Here is an 18,158-nt window from a genome sequence, read left to right on the forward strand (position 1 = left end):
TAGTAGAGCTACACCACTTGTTTTTTAGGTTCACTTGATTGGAAAATCTTTCTTCAACCCTTTACTCTGAGATAAAGTCTGCATTTGAGGTTGAGTTTTTTTTTCTTGTATACAGCAGGATGGATCCTGCGTTTATTTCCATTCTGTTAGCCTGTGTCTTTTTAAGAATTTTTTTTATTATTTTTATTGATCTTTACTGAGCTCTACATTTTTCTCTGCTCCCCTCCCTGTCTCTCCTGTACCCCCTTCAACCCTCACCCAAGGTCCCCATGCTCCTAATTTACTCAGGAGATCTTGGCTTTTTCTACTTTGCATGTAGATTAGATCTGTGTAAGTCTCTCTTAGTGTCCACATTGTTGTCTACTTTCTCTGGGATTGTGGTTTGTAGGATGGCTTTCTTTGCTTTAGGTTTAAAAAGTACCTATGAGTGAGTACATGTGATAATTGTTTTTCTCTGTCTGGGTTACCTCACTCAAAATAATGTTTTCTAAACCATCCATTTTCCTTCAAAATTCAAGAAGTCATTATTTTTCCTGCTGTGTAGTACTCCATTGTGTAAATATACCACATTTTCCTTATCCATTCTTCGGTTGAGGGGCATTTAGGTTGTTTGCAGGTTCTGGCTATGACAAACAATGGTGTAAAAGGTCCTTCTGTTTATGTGTTGCTTTCTTTTCTTTTCTTTTTGCCTGTGTCTTTTGATATGTGAATTGACTCCATGTAGTAGGAGGATGCCTATTCATATCCCAGCTGCCCACACCCGAAATAATCACACAGAAACTATATTAATTACAACACTACTTGGCCAATGATTCAGGCATATTACTAGCTATCTTTTATATTGTAAACTAACCCATGTTTATTAACATATGTATCGGCATATGGTTGTGGCTTACTGTTAAGGATCTTGCATCTGTCTCCTTTGGCAGCTGCATGGTGTCTCCCTGACTCTGCCTACTTTCTCTCTATATCTCTCTCATCCTGCGTATATTCTGCCCCTCTACAGGCCAAAGTAGTTTCTTTATTAACCAATGGTAATTATACATATTCACAGCATACAGATGGGAATCCCACATCATCTCTCCTTTTCTGTCTAAATAAAAAGGAATGTTTTAACTTTAGCTTATGAAAATTACATATAAAAACAGTTCAAGCAAGAATTATGGCTACAATATTCTGTCCTTTTACATTTGGGAAATCAAGGAAAATATTTTCTATCCTATCTTTGTGAATTTAAATTCATTTATTTTTATCATAACTAAGGAATACTATGACTTCTGTCTTCAACTCCATCAAAGACTTCAGAAGGATATATTACCTAAGTAGAGAGGAAGTGCATTATAAGCAACTTCCAAAGCTTTAGAATTGACAGACATCTTGCTGCCTGTACAGTCACCCAAAGTTCTTCTGTAATTTGGGGGGCATCCATCTTCAGACTTCAGGCCATAATATCTGGCTAAATTTTCCATGAAACAGAAAATTTGAAGATGTTTTGCCCTGTTATGACAAAGTTCATTAGATGCTTTCTTCTGTGTCCTGCAAAATGTTTGGCAGGCCTTTCATGTAGAAGAATCTTGAAGGACTGTCTCATCTTTAGGCAAGTTCAACAGTCATTTTTCTGTGTATCCTGCATGTCCAGTTCACATAGCATACCATCAAGCAGTCCAGGCAAGAACATTTTCTTGTCCAAATGGCTAAAAAACTCCATAAGGAGCCTCTTTGATGCCCATCATCCTCTTGAAGTAGATTAGAGATGCCAGAAGCAGATGTGTCTCATTGTCATATAAAGTCATAAGTTCTTAAAACATTGTAAATTCCATATTCTGTACATCTTTGAAAGGTTTGAAGAATACCTATCCACCTTAAATATATCTCTGTGCACCTATAAAACCTAACTTGATTAAACACTTGACTATTATAGATGCCTATCTACCAACCTGTATTTCTTAATTATAAATTATATTTTAAAATGAGCTGTACAAACACAATTAATGGAGGGCATATATATATATATAAATTGAACTTAAATTTTTATCAATAAACCAAGATGTACAGCAATGCAAAGTACTCATCTCTAAGGCACATCCCCCTTTAAATATAAACAAACATTTATAAACAATAATTTAGGAAATTTGGGCATTGTTCTCTAGGCTACCTTCTCATGATTGGGCACACTGTTAATCAGGTCTTTATGGGGTATCCTGTGTGGTAGGTCCATCTCAGCCTGCATTCTTGAAGCTGTCATGAATATTGGACCATTTGGGCCATTGCTTCAGGAAGTCTTGTATGATCAAACCATATTAGCCATTAAGGAATCCATCTCTCCTCTGTGGAAACAAAAGCAGAACCTCTTTTCCAAAGTAACATATCCTTACACTCAAATTTTAAGTCAAGATACCTTTTAAATATATATGTTTATATAGATGGTTTAGCTTAGCAGCCTATACATCTCTCTATACTTACCTCATTCACAGTAAAAAAAAATAACTGAAAGAAAACACAATAAAATAAATAATCCAGACTCTTTATATGGCTTTTCTGTCTCTTTTACTTTTTTTTTTCAAAAAAATAACTATATTCTTTTTTTCTTCTCTCTCCCAAGTTTATGTACATTTATCTAACACTCTGACCCATTCAGAGGAATTTTTCCTTCTGAATCTTTTTTGCGTAAATCTGTAATATCTGTAATCATTTTTGACCAGAAAACCAGGAATATTTCTTTTTTTAATTGCTAAGCAGGCATGGCTAGGACTAAGGCTGTTTTGCCTTTTGCCTTTGCCCTGTCTAACATTGTGGAGGTATGTAGCAATCTGCTCAAACACCCATTCAAATGCTCCATGGATGCAGCTCCCAGTAGAACCAGAGGCTTTCATGTCAGCAAACCAGGGAATGCTCCCCTAAGGAAGCCATGTAGTCTTTGATGCCAATGCTGAGTCAGGAAGACCTCTCTTAAAGGAGCTATTGGAGCCCATGCTTGCTGCCAGCAAATGCATCCCATCTGAAACAAAATGCCATTAAACCAAGAAGCTTTGCTAAACTCTGTTCTTTTGTGTCTCGAAATCCTTTCCACCTCTCCCTGGTTTTATGTGAATGTAGTTGTCCCACATTGTTGTGTCATTTTGTAGTAGGAGCCTGCTCAGTTGTTTCCTGGCTGCCCAGATCCAAAATAATCACACAGAAACTGTATTAATTACTTGCACAAATGCTGATGGGCTTTCTAAGCTCACAAACCTTTGCTTCATTTCCCCATCATTCCTCTGATCAGGTTATTTCTCAGCCACGTTGATACACATTTGTCCTACTCTATCCAGGCTACCTTTGGCACAGCTCCAGCTATCCGGCTACCCTGACCTGTTCTAGCCAGCCTCCCTACATATTGCTGCTATCATATACCAGAACTGTGTTTATAAATGTTGTGTGAGGGATATAAATTGAGAAATTTTCATCATTCCCGTTTACAAATTTACCACTGGAAATCTGTGATAAAGTGGGTAGGATAATTATCTAATGTCATCAGAGGAGCCTCAATCTATGAAACAGTTAAAATTGGCATCCTAGGAGTCTACCCAGTTGGTTGCATTCTCCAGATTGCTAAGGGCCAGTCCAGAAGGCTTAAGTTTCCACTGTTCCCAGTTTCAGATTAATCAGCTCATATACAACAGCAATTGATATAAATTATTGCATTGTCATTTTCCAACAAGAGCCTAAATTTATTCAAGGTAGTACTAACTATTTGAGCTTATGTTTCAACAAACACCAATACTGAGAACACCAAATTGTCCTTAAACAATATTTCCCCATTAGTTGAATATAACTATCCTTTTGTACTGAAACCCATGAAACATTCATGCAGAGGTATCGTTTTGTGCATTGTAACATGCTGCCTTGTCTAAGGTCTAATATTTTTGAGTCTTACTGATTTTAGTATCAATACTCTAACATAGTACTTTGGAATTGGACTAAATACTTCACCAAATTTTTTCAGTATTTCAAAATGATCTTCCAGCACACCCTCGGGGATTTCTAAGCTGAATATGAGCATGCACACTTTCTCTTGCTCATAGGTCATCTTTTTGAAGCTCTGTAGACTCTTAATATTTGTATGGATGGATTCATACATAAAATTAAGCTTAATATGTCTTACTATCTTTCGAGACAGGGTTTCTTTGTTTAAGTAAGTCCTAGCTGTCATGAAACTTGCTTTGTAGACAAGGCTGACCTTGAACTCATAGAGATCTGCCTGCCTCTGCCTCCCAAGTGCTGGATTAAAGAAGAGTATATGCCATCACTGCCTGGCTGAATATGTTTTTATTAAAGTATTTTCTTGAGTTTTATTTAATGCTGAATTTTCTGATATGTCTACAATATTAGCATCATGTAAAGAATTTAAGAAAAGGAATTTGATTCATTTGTTTAGGCTTGTAGAGTGGTATTTCTAAGGTACAACAGGACACAAGGCTAGCACAATGGTGTTCATTATTTACCCACGCACAGCAGTGCTCTGAGGGTCACTGGAGCTTGACAGAATCATGGAGTCTAAGCATGATTTCAGAGTCATGCACAGACACAGCCCTGTTTGGATGATGTCTGTCAATAACACAGGTTTGTACATATATTTTCATGTGTTCCACTGCAGATCTCTCACTCTCTTCCATGAATGCAAGGGAGAATGGCCTTCTTTCTTAGCCTCCCTAATCTACATTCTTCTGTGTTGAGCCCTTTCAATGGAACCATGTACTACCATAGTAGTAAGCCTGAAGCGTACTACTTGAGTAGTAAGCTTTCCTTCTTCAGTAGACTCAAATACTTTCTCTTTAACATTAATTTTCTGGTGTACAAGTTTGGAGGAACAATGAAAACATTCAGCAAATGTATGAGAGACTTTTCCTGAGGAGAGACAAATTCATATGCACCCAGTAAGTCAAAATGGGAACTGACCACAGAACCAAGTGTGCTTTCAACTGAAATCCATCTTGTTAAACCAATGGACTTTATTGGGTTATTTACTTATATAAATACAGAACTGGAGTTGGTTACAAGAGTAAAGTTTACTCAAAGATAGTTGCCATCACAAAACTCCAAGGCAGCATGAAATACAGCTTTTGAAAGCTGGATACCCACAGCATCCTACACACCTACAGGCATATCTACATGTTAAAGGGCACCGTATCTTACTGGCTCAACTCATCAAACCCTCTTCGAAGCAGCAAGACTGATACAAGTTTCTTCAATGGAATTAAGCATAGTGAACCTTGTCAGTTTCAGAAACTTCTTGAATCAATTATGAATGGTTTATTTCTTCTGGATGGAATGCTTCAGTCTCCAGATACAACAGCACATTCTACAGACTTCCCCATTTTGTCCTTAATATGAAGCATTTGTGGTTGAAAAAGTAAAATGTTTTTTAAAAAAGTTTCCTATAATGTGACATATTCAGAATTTTTCCTCAATATAAAGTCTTGATTTTTTTTCTAAGATTTTGAACATGACTTAAAAGCTTCCACAAGTTTCTCATGTTCATACTGATTCTCTTTTGTGGACCCTGCATTGGTCCATAAGGACAGAGCTTGAATAAATTATAAGCCATATTATTTAATATGGAAATATTGGATTCCAGTTTGAATTTTCTGATATTTTCTTAGGGGTGGGTAAAGACTTTGCTATATACACTGCACTTATAAGGTTCTCTCTTATATGACTTCCTTGATGAGTTCTAAGCCTGGCTTCCTGGATAAAGGATTAGTCACATTCAATGCACTGGTAAGGTTTCTTCTAGTATGAATTTTCTCATGTTTTCTAAGAACTGAGCCAATGGCAAAGGATTTCTCACATTTACTACATTTGTAAGGTTTCTCTCCTGTATGAATTCTTTGATGAGTTATAAGATTGCCTTTCTGGTTGAAGCTCTTGTCACATTCACTGCAGTTGTAAGGTTTCTCTCCTGTATGAATTTTCTGATGTATTCTAAGTTTCGCTTTCTGGATAAAGTATTTGTCACATTCGCTACATTTGTAAGGTTTCTCTCCAGTATGAATTTTCTGATGTATTCTAAGATATGAGTCAGTGTTAAAGGACTTCCCACATTCACTACAATGGTAAGGTTTCTCTCCTGTATGAATTCTCTGATGTCTTCTAAGGTTGGTTTTCTGGACAAAATATTTGTCACATTCATTGCACTTGTAAGGTCTTTCTCCTGTATGAATTCTCTGATGTCTTCTAAGACCTGAGCCAGTGGTAAAGGATTTTCCACATTCACATTTGTAAGGTTTCTCTCCTGTATGGACTTTCTGATGAGTTCTAAGATCAGCTTTCCAGATAAAGGATTTCCCACATTCACTGCATTTGTGAGGTTTCTCTCCAGTATGAATTTTCTGATGATTTCTAAGATCTGAGACAATTGTGAAGGATTTCCCACATTCATTACATTTATAAGGTTTCTCTCCAGTATGAACTGTTTGATGTCTTCTAAGACCAGAGCCAACGGTAAAGGATTTCTCACATTCACTACATTTGAAAGGTTTCTTTCCTGTATGAATTACCTGATGTGTTCTAAGGTTGACTTTCTGGATAAAGCATTTGTCACATTCATTGCATTTGTAAGGTTTCTCTCCTGTATGAATTCTTTGATGTAGTCTAAGAGATGTGCGGAAGGTAAAGGATTTGCCACATTCATTGCATTTGTAAATTTTCTCTCCTGTATGAATTCTCTGATGTTTTCTAAGACCTGAGGAGGTAGAAAGGGATTTGCCACATTCATTACATCTGTAAAGTTTCTCTCCACTATGAGTTCTGCAATGATATTCAAGGTGTGACAAAGTATAGAAGGACTTACTACATTGTTTACATTTATAAGGCCTCTCTCTTCCACGAATTTTCTGATGTTTTCTCAGACCAGAGCAACAGATAAAGGATTTTCTACAATTTTTACATTTGTAAGTCTCCTCTTCAGTGTGGATTCTGCAACGTCTTTTAAAGCCTGATGAATTATAAAAGCACTTGCCACATTCTGTACATTTGCGGGGTTTTTCTCCATGATAGATACTGTAATGTACTTTGCGGTGTGACAAATTCAGAAAGGACTTATCACATTCTATAAATTTATAGGGTTTCTCTCCAGGATGAGTTCTCTGATGTTTACTGAGTCTCAAATAGGTCTGGAAGCACTTTCCACATTTCCTGCATTGATATGCTTTCTCTCCACTATGGATTTGTTCAATTGTGTGTTCATGTTTAGAGTCAAGAAATTCATCACATTCTGTATTTTTGTGTTCTTTCTTTCTAGTGTGGATCCGTTGATATTGACTGATTGTGGAACACAAGCTTAAACACTTCCCGTAATCTTTATATTTGTATTGCTCTTTTACGGTGCTTCCACTTTCATGTCTCTTTAGGTTTGATAACTCAGTAGAAGTATCCCTGTGACTACCACTTTTGTAATTCTTGCAGCTTTGTACAGTATCACTTGTGTCAGAAGTTATACATTGGGAGGATTTATGAACCATTTTGCCAGGCTCATACGATTTGTGAGACTTCTCTTGAATATACATATGCTGATGAACAACATGCTTTGAGTCTTGATCCAAGACATTCTCATATTTACCACATATACAATGGTTCTCTGGAAAATTAGCACAATTAGGGATAATAAGGACTTATGCTTGGTTAAACAGATCCAGTAACTGATGCATCCTTAAGTTCTTTAAGACAAATAAATTAGCAAATCTTAGGAACAGAACTCTTACTCGAGGCTCAAAAGGATCTTTACTCTCATCTCCAATCAAACCACAAGGACCACATTTTTATCTAATCTTCATACTTTGCAGAAGGTTGAACAAATAGGCAATGGAGCAATAATGTACCTTGAGAAAGGCGCTCTTAATGATCATATGGAGAGTGCGTCTCTTTTTTCCTTGCTTATATTTTTGAGAGAGTCACAGCCTTCATTAGCTGGGAACTCACCGTGTAACACAGGCTGGCCTGGAACTCACCTCCCTAGTGACAGGATTAAAATCATGCTGTGCCAGGACTAGAGACCTTATCTCAGAAAAAGTAAAAAATAACAACAATATGCACACTACTAACATTTCTTTCTCTATTTTAAAGTCACTTCATCTTTTAAAAATTAGAAATAGGTAAATAGCTTAATCCAACAGTAAAAATAAAATGCATGTCCTTACTTTGAATACCAAATTTCTTTGAAATTCTTTGAAATTCCAATATTCAATCCTTAAGTTAGGACTAAAAACTAAATAAGGGGGTTAGTGAGATTGCACAGTATATAGCATTGGGTGCTCTAGTAGGGAACACTGAAAACATGTTATGGCTATTATTATCAGAATTTCCCTTATTTCTGCCAGTCTCTAGATAGATTAGAGAGTTTACATACCTACAATGTAGATAAATACAAAGGAAAAGTCAGAAATTCTACAAGAAAAGTATTCTTACCTACAAAAACTAAATTGCTATAATTCTCCCGCATTACATCCATGTAGAGAGCCCTCTGAGAAGAATCTAGACAATCCCATTCCTCCTGAGAGAAGTCCACAGCCACATTTCTGAATGTCAACAGATCCTGTAACGGGGAAGTTATCCAATTACCATGTGCTTGTGGGCAAAATGTTTTCCTAAGTAAATTAGATCCAGGGAATTAGAGATACCTCCATGATATAGATGAGGCACAATATTATTCAAAAACAAAAGTTTTCTAACAATGTCACAGAGATGGTTCAGAAGTGGCTCAACTGGAGAACCCAGGTTTGGTTCCCAGCACACACAAAGCACTATTTAATAGATTATAACTCTAATTCAAAGAGATCCAATAATGTCTTCTGAACTCTACAGGACAGAAAACAAATACTATGCATGTAAATATTCTGGTAAATATATCCACATATGTAAGAAAAGTGAAGGCTAATTTTAGTAGACTATTCATAATTGATATTGTATTTTCTGTCTTTATGAGAACTGGATAGCATAATAGACTCACAATCAGCAAACTGTGAGGCATTGTAAAATGCACCTTTGAGGTCTAAGTGCAGGATGTAACTTTATGAATGTTATATGGATATCAAAAAGGATCACATTGCTGCATTATATATGAAAACATATGAGCAAAACTGCTTCCAAATTCTACAACTGCCGATTTTGTTCAAATATGGACACTGTATCAATCCTGTCTGCAGATGGGCTTCACCTGACTCTCTTCTAACATGCTCAGTTGAAATCCTGAAGTCTAGATACAATGCTGCATCCTTGTTAGAGCAAAGAGGCAGAATATGGAATGCTGAATACATGGATGGATTAAAAGTCAGAGTGTTTTCTTTAAACAGTAAAGAGGGTAGCATTAGTGTAGACATCCAACATTCTAAACAACACATTGACTCAAATACTTTGTGCAGTTATTGTAATTAGAATATCTTCATAACCATTACGTAAATAGAAAAATTAGCATTAACATTAATATTATCTACATTTTCTAAAAGTCAACAAAACGAATACTGATGAATTACAATTTCATAAATCCCATACAAGGGTACACTACACAATAGTTTGAAAACAATGTGTAAATTCATGTACAATGTGACAATGCATTCAGACGAAGTAGATTTTCTGTGATCAACATGATTACTTTAAGTTGTATGAGAATGATGCTAACTCTTCATCAGTTTTGAAAAATATTATTGCTCATGACATTGTCTCAATTGAAAATTTGAATCTTATAAATTCAACTAGTTTTCTTTTCTTTCTTTTTCTTTTTTTAAAATGTAAGGAAGTGGAAACCTGTCCATTGAAACCTCTTTACAGAATCTCTGCCTATGTAATACATAGCTTCAGGGAATGGAAACGTAAAGTGGGAGGGGAAGAGCCTTCCTCTGCCCAAAGAAGAGAGCAAAGTCATTAAGAAGGACATTTGTTAATGTTTGAAAATTGATGGCTTGTGCACAGCACCCAGTCAATAGCTCTGGAAAATTCTTATTAATATATTCCCCATGATGCAATATAGAGGTAGGAGCAGGACTGCTTACGCCTTGCCTGGAAACTGAAAGACAAAACACCGATCTGTCTACTGAGAACTTCACACTGAGCAGCACCTCTCCTGAGACAAGAAAAATTTCAGGTGTCAACACACCCATCATCACTGTGTGATAGCAAATAGCAAAGAAAAAAAATCTACTATACTGCAATCTGCATCTCCTCTCAGACACGTCAGTGTTCCAGCAAGAACAAGCCATATATTGTTTCCATCATCTCCACTCTCTACAGTCTTGCAACAATTACTACTAGGACTCAATCCTCTGAGTCTCTTTATTTCTACTTTTTCATTAATAGCTCAGAGATGTAAGCCAAAAGGTCCATGTATTTCTAGGGCTACTTTCATAAGATGGTTCTAGAAATCTTATTATCCCTGCAATGCAAATCCCGTGGCACATGAGACCTTCATTCCTCACTAAAGGACCCACGTCTATCCTCTGTAGGAACTTGGCATCAATATATTTCTCTGATCATCATTTATAACAAATCTTTCAGAATTGTAGCTTTTAAGTGCATGGAAAATATATGTCTTCACAGGAATAATCAAGGGAGGATACAAAGGAACAGAGCTGAGCAATGTGGTGACAAAATTTAAAGGTTTAATCTTACTTATCAGAGAAGAAAAAGAAAAACATGATAGGAAATAAACACTTTAGATTGCTTTACTAGAGGTAGGGAATTAAAGGCTTGCATGGTTTAGATAATATTTTTTTTTTTAAAGTAATGTGGACATGATACTGACCTGTGGAGCATTTATTGGAGAAGCAGCCATTTGCCCTGTTGCTCTTCTCTGAGTTTCTGTCTTAGGACCAAAGACTGGAACTCTTCTTGACATTTTACATCAAGATCTCAAAAAAAAAAAGCTAAAATTAATATAACCCTGCTACAGATAATGCTAAACCATACAACAAAACCTCCAAACAAAAATAATAGCAGCAATATTGTCGACATTTCTATAGACAAGAGAGCATGGGAAGATATATTTAGAGTGATGAAAGAAAATAGCTATGGACATTATCAGTGCACCCAGAAACGGACTTTGAAAATTCATGAAGAAGGAAGTGCATTTGAAGGACGTTATGAAATAACACATGCCATTCACTCAAGCAACACTAAAGATCATAATTGGAAGTAAACTATACATAGAAAAATCTGAGAGAAATGATCCATGAGAAAACAGGAAATAAAGATATTTTACATAAAGAATAGATCAATAGAGGGGGAGCTGGGAGTAACGACCATGCCCAACTCATGTGAACCGCTATTTCTAACAGGAGGGAGGAAAATGCTACCAGTAATTTTGCCAACGGAATATTTTTAAAAAATCATATAAGGGTTAGGGCAGTGGTGGTGCACACCTTTAATTCCAGCACTCAGGAGGCGACGGCGAATATTTGAAAGTTTAAGGCCAGCCGAGTCTACAAAGTGAGTTACAGGACAGGCTTCAAAGCAACACAGAGAAATCCTGTCTCAAAAACACAAACAAACAAATCATATAAGGAATAAAATCCCTGTGACATGAAAATCTCATTAGAAATTGAAATGTCTACAACATTGAATGTTCAATGAGTTTGTGATGAACTCCTAAAGGAGCTAGGAAGAAATGGAAGACAGTTCAAAACAGTAAGGGCATGTGTGTCACACGCCGATCAGCAGTACAGTACAGCAGAAAAATAAACAGCATTAGCAGAAAAACTGTAAAGAGGAGAAAGATGCAGGTATTCTCCAAGCTCATTTACTGCAGGGACATATGAGTGAGCTAGAAAAGTCTGAGTAAGTCCATAGATAAAAAGGAAATACAGGTAGGAAAGAAAGGAACCTAACCCCACTGTAGTGACGATACAGACACACACACACAACTCCCCACAGATGCCATGGGAAACTCTTAGACTTGACAAGTGTTTTAGCTATTATCAAAAAATTAAAAACTAATACACAAAATGACTAGTTTTCCTCCAAGTCTATAATGACAATTTGACCCATTCAAGTTGCTTCAGGAAGGTCTAGGAATAAGCCAAAATAATGACTTTACTTCTGAGGAAATTTTTAAGGCACTCAGAAATGAAAAAGGAAAAGTACACAAGGCAATGGACTGCCACACACACTGATCGACAAATGACATGGTGTAAGTGATTATGTTACTAACAGCAACCAGCAGAATCGATGCAATTCTCATCAGCAAAATACTGACAGTTTCCACAAAAGCCAATATGGAAACAGTCACATGGTCACGGCAAAACCACAAATATCAATGAAAGGAGTGCAGTTCTTAGAGAAGATAAGAAATGCTTTCTTGTTTTTCTCTTACCCCTAGAACATAGACCTCACTGAAAATTAGCAATGTAGAATTATGTCTATTTGTTGACCTTGTCTTCCAATATATCCTTGTCTGGTTTCCTGCCCTCAATGTTGCACTATAAAATTTAACTACCTTTTATATTAGGCTGTATCTTACGCATTTCAAAGGTTTAAATAGATCAAGGTTTGTTTTTCTGTTCTATTACTGGGCATTTGGGTGGTTTACAGCCAGGACTCACAAATATCATTGTCACAGACATGAGGGCATAGCTGTGGTACACACACTCCTGCCTGAACAGAACCATGGAGGTGTATAGGAAAAGAAGGAGCTCGGGGGACTTCTGGAAAAAGGCTGTTCCTGATCATAGGAGGCAAAATTCACAGCACCTGTGCAAGCACCCAATCCCCTTGCGCTTGTCTCCTGAGAGAAAGATTTGCAAGACCACAGAGAATGTTCTGAGTCATTCACCAGAGCTTTGCCGTTGCTCTTTGTAGTTTTGTAGCTCAGTGACCAATTCCTGTTGAGCTTTAATTTGTTTCCAACCATATTCTATTTTCACTCTCAGGGGGATGCTATGAATGGAAATTTAAAAGTGAAATCTAGCCCCTAAGGAATGGCCAGATAGGTGTAAGATCGGTGGTTTCCAGGGTACAGCTGTCTTGATCTGTTCAGTTTGCATGCATTATTCTTGCAAAACAACAGCAAATGCCCTTCTTTTATGTTTATTTCAGTTCAGTGAAAAGCTTAAAAATGAACAGATGATACATTTGAACAAAATCACACAACTCCTATTTCATTGTTATCACAACCTGACCATTCTGCCTTTCCCAAGCCAGAAGCTAGCCCTAGACAGGAGCACAAGGAACAAGATGGGAATTGGAGCCAAGCTGGGGTTGGAGTGTGCTGGGGGCAGGGGAGACCAAGGTCACCAGACCTGATAACAGTATTTCATGGTACTCTGAATCCTCTTACAAAGTTGATTAACATTCGGGCAGATGATATTCTACCTCTTATCCTAACCTCTCATTCTCTTTCTTCCACACACATTTTCTAAAAGCAAGTATACTTCGATGCATATAAAAGACTAATATCAGTAGAAAGACTAGATATGAATTTAAGATTGACAAACTATCTGCTCCAATGCAAGTTTTCTAAAATAAAGCAATTATGATTGTAAATGTCCAATAAAAATTTTAAGATCTGTCTTGAGGGGAAGACACAGGGCAGAGATGCTGAGGCTTTCCTCTTCCTGTTGAAGAACCTAATGTAAATAATGGCACACCTGAGGGAGCTGACAGTGGCTTCAGCTGAGCAAGACGTCTGTCTGCAGCCCACAGACTGGATCCATGATTGTTTTGCAACAGGCTCGCACGGCAAATTAAAAAAAAAATGCATTTGCAAAAGAGGAGTTACAACCAGAGAAAGAAACAAATTTCAAACCTTGAGCTTTAAAAAAAAAATATATATATATATATATCAATCCAAGCTTGTGTTCTTCCACAGCTCAGCATCTGCTAAGCTGAGATATCATTGCACTAGTTGGTGGCTGAGATTCTCTGCTTTCCCAGTCCTCTCAAGAGAGTCTGGGAATAATTGTGCTGCATGGCACATACCCTGTTCTGCCTCATTGCTTCCGTCTTCCCTGTTTCAGCCTGTGCTTTCTTCTGCTAAGAGATTCAAATACTATTCAACTGCATCTCCTTTCAGAATGCTGTGACAGATAGATGAACTGGATGAGTGCATTAATGTTCATCGTAATTTTTTGGTGCGTTTTCTAAAACAAAATAATTTAGAAAAAAAAAAGAAATGCTTTCTTTAATAGAAATTAGCTTTTTGGGAAACTCAGCCTCTTGCCCAAGGATTAACAACCATAAGTGAGAGAGTGGAATTAACATGGGTTCTTCTCATTCCTTTGCAACAAAGCATTTTGTAAAGTTATTGAAATGTTTGTTAAAATCCAGAAAAACAATATATTCAGAACTACAGCTCTGCAACTTTGTAAGTATAGGAACCAAAGTAAAGAGAGTCCCTGAAAGGGGGAGGGAAAAATCCCTGTCAATTATTAAAAAAAATAAATAAATGAGCATGAAAAAACATTTTCTGCAGGACACATCTTGGCTGAGCTGGCCAAATGGGTACCACAGTCACTCGGCCTCCAGGCGAGCCACATGTATTTGGGGCTTGTCCTCTCAGACAAGCAAACTGAAACTCACAGTTCTCCAGCCCCATTGCCTTTTCCAGGGTCTGGGTTTGGCTTAGCGCAGCACAGAATGGCATCTGATACAACACATCAATTGCAAGGAACGGTGAGCAGGGCTCTGCTGTTCCATCATGAGCTAGCCTGGCTGCCCCAGAGCTTAGTTATTTTGTTTGTTTTTTTTTCTCTAACATTGGAAAAAAACTCATTATAGATTGATCACTGGTCCCTTCGTGGGGAGAAATTAAAATAGGGAGAACCTCTAGTACAGGAACAATTGTAACTAGAATGTTAAAGCAATGATGATTAAATTTCCTGAGGTATTGGTGACCAATTATATGTATGACATTCTTTTCTCTTGTTTGTCTAATTAACATTTAAGTGCATGCTTAAGTTTCATGATAAATAAACTAAAAGAGCAATATTTAAAATTTTGGGTCATGTCAATTGGGTACACTCTTATCTGTCTATCACTACTGAGGATTTAGCTCTGCTCCTAAAGTTGCCTGCTGGAGACTTCTGGTTAAATTCTATAAGAAATGTACCACCTGAAGCAGCGTGGATTGCAAGGTTATTAAATAATGCTGCTGCTAAAGCAGTAACTCAGAATTAATCCCTTACTTCCTTAACAATCACTTACCCTTCCCTTATCTTCATCTCCTGCTGGAATTATATAACAACAAAGTATTGTAGAAATTTATTCATGTCATAATTGTAAGCAATAATCTATAACTCTTTATTTATATGAAATTATAAACTTAATATTGATGGAAAGGACAAATGTTAAAGGATTTACTAGTAAAGAGCCCAGAGAAATCATTATGCCACTAAATAAAATGCAGGTTGATGGTTTGTTCCACACTGGTAATAACTGGCAGGTTGCATTAGCATTTTACTTGGGCTCAATAGAAAATCACTATCCAAAAGATCCTTTCAATATTTGTTTTTGAGATGCCCTATGGGTATTGCCTAAAATTACATAAAAAAATTCTATAGAGATTACTTTTAATGCTTTTACAGATGGCTCTTCAAAAGAACAAAGAACACATTTTATATAAAATTCTAAGTGCTCCAAGCAATACTGTAACCATCCCACTTGCACAGCTCAACAGTCTGGACTTGTTACATTCCATCAAATCTTATTAGATGTTTCCCACCCACTAAATATTCTAACCGATTCCATTGTTTACTTAAATTTGAATGACAGTTTCTTGGGTGGACTAAGAAAGAATTGGCGTCATCCAGTTATGTTGGGTAGATTTAAAACTTCAGTCTGCACATCCTCACCCCAATGGGTATCCTGAAGGCAGACTGAGGCTGACGTGAACTGATCTCATACATACATTAGCACATGGAGCGTAGAGAAGCACCGAGAATAGAAATCTCTCTGCTGCAGAGGGATTGTGGACGCAGAAAGGTATAATAAAACGTTTGGGATGAGGTCTTCAAGGATGGAGCAGGAAACAGGACATGAGTAGCCTGGAGACAAAAATGGAAAACACCAGTGTAGTGCACTACTTTAGCTGAGTTTCTTTGCCTTAAAACTAAAAGGAAAAGAATACCTGTGGCAGCCTTCCCTGCTCTCCTTTCCCGTCTCCTGTGCATCCCACAGATCTTACCCTTCTAACCTCACTCCCCCGACTTACTGCTTTACTCCAGACCCCCAAACGAGCAGGCACCCTCTGCTAATCCACAGGCCAGTCCTGCCAGAAATTCAGGTAGACTGCCAGTAGACCCTCTCTTCCCCCTGCTCCCCAGATCCAGTGCCCCTGTCTCTTCCCCAGCTCTACAACAGAACACCTGCTACAGCCTTCCTTCCCCCTCTGCCCACTCCTCCTATGGATCCCACTGACCTTCCCTGCCTAAACTCCCCTTCAGACTTACTGCTTTATTCTAGTCGCAACTCCAGCAGACACTGCGCACTAACCCACCAGCCATTCCTGCCAAGAAAGCAGGTGGGCTGCCTGTAGATCTCCCTCTTTCCTTCCGTTCCCCTAGATCTAACCTGAGACTCTCATCCCCAGAGCTCCAGCAGACCCTTTGTGGTGACCATGCTTCACTGACTCCCTCCGTTCTCAGCAGATGAAGTAAGACTATCCTTGTTGAACACTGTTCTACTCTCTCTTGTGGAAGCCCTCAGGTCTATAACCTAACCACATTGCTAAGTGTCATCTCCCAAGACCAGAAACACATTTTACCTGAAACTCCAGTAACCACAACTATCAGGTCTAAAGAAAATTCCCTACCAGGCAACATACAATCATCACGCTCTCCAAAACTTGACAGAGGAAATAGAAACCAAGGAAACACCTACCCAACAAAGACAATTCTAGAAATCAACACGTAGGCCTATAATCAACCCAATCCCAGATGAGAAGACGGCAACCTAAAAACACAACAACAGCCAGGGCAAGATGTCTGTGCCAGAGCCCAGCTATCCTAGCTACTACAGAAGGCCCTGAATATTCCACCATGGCTGAAGCACAGGAAAAGACCTCAAGAGGAAATTAATAAATCTCTTAAAAACATTCAGGAAAGCATAGTGTATGGAAATGAATAAAACTGTTCAAGACCTGAAAATGGAAACAGAATCAATAAACAAAGCACAAACTTAGGGAATTCTGGAAATGGTAAAATTAGTAATTCAAAAAGGAACTTTAGAGGCAAGCTTCGAGAACAGAATACAAGAGACAGAAAAGAGAATCTCAGGAGCTCAAGATGTGATAGAAGAAACGGATACTGCTAGGGACTGCCCACATTCCAGAACCAGATTCCCACCTTGAATGATTCAGTACCAGCTTCACACCACTACTAAAGGCGACGTTTCCACTGTTGCCGTGGTCATATATGTGAATGCTCTATTATCTCCCACCCCATAAAGTCTGCACCATCACGGCCAGTTCTCTCCCTCATCCCCTCTCAGAAGCAGCCTTTCATGCGCCCCGCCCCCAAATAAATCTCTTGTGTGAGGTTGGCTGCATGTTGTTATCTTTACGGCATTCTTTGGTTCTTCGATTGCCTCAAAACTCTAACACTGGTGTTGTGTGATTCTGATAGGATAACCCGGTGCAGACGTTACCCTTCAGGGATCTGAGCTTTACTGGGACCCTATTTCTTATCTCCAGTCTACCCTTAGCAGACCCACCTTCTGGCCCACCAATTGCTTTGCCCTCCATCCATCACGGGCAATTGGTACATGATTCCTCTCAGTTAATTAATGTAAATGCTTCCCTGAATCTCTGGTACTCTTGTAGGTAGAGGTACCTACCCAACTCTAGACCCTTTCCCTTGTGTTAGGCTTTATTTTTAGGCTAGGTTTTCACCCAGGTGCCAAGTCTCACTGGGCTGTTAGCCCTGACCCCTATGTCCACTAAATGCCTTGTGTATTCTTCATTTAGTCCTCCCTGACACCCTAGACTTTAGTCTTAGGACCTTCCTCTCTTCCTCACCCATTGGAATGATGTCATCCATATCTTCTGCCCCCTTCCTGAGGTGCCTCTTAGAAAACTTCCAACTTTTGGCTCCCAACCTGAAGGGCGCCAAATTTATTAGCTTTTGCAAGCCAATCTGGCCTCAACATCCCTTAGATAACTAATCCAATGTGGTGGACGAATGGCACCCTAGATCCCA

General features: G+C 38.1%; 1 protein-coding gene across 1 annotated transcript in view; it reads right to left on the reverse strand.

Annotated features, from left to right (window-relative positions):
* Positions 1-785: 785 nt before the first annotated feature.
* Znf761 (zinc finger protein 761) overlaps positions 786-18,158 on the reverse strand; it is a 29,972-nt gene continuing 12,599 nt past the window's right edge. The window contains 5 exon segments of the mRNA XM_075942889.1: positions 786-5,774; positions 5,777-7,618; positions 8,446-8,572; positions 10,775-10,880; positions 15,872-16,007. Coding sequence (XP_075799004.1) covers positions 5,740-5,774; positions 5,777-7,618; positions 8,446-8,572; positions 10,775-10,867 — 2,097 coding nt within the window. The 5' untranslated portion in view covers positions 10,868-10,880; positions 15,872-16,007 and the 3' untranslated portion in view covers positions 786-5,739.

Source organism: Microtus pennsylvanicus, chromosome 1 (assembly GCF_037038515.1).
Source record: "Microtus pennsylvanicus isolate mMicPen1 chromosome 1, mMicPen1.hap1, whole genome shotgun sequence".
NCBI classification, from domain to species: domain Eukaryota; kingdom Metazoa; phylum Chordata; class Mammalia; order Rodentia; family Cricetidae; genus Microtus; species Microtus pennsylvanicus.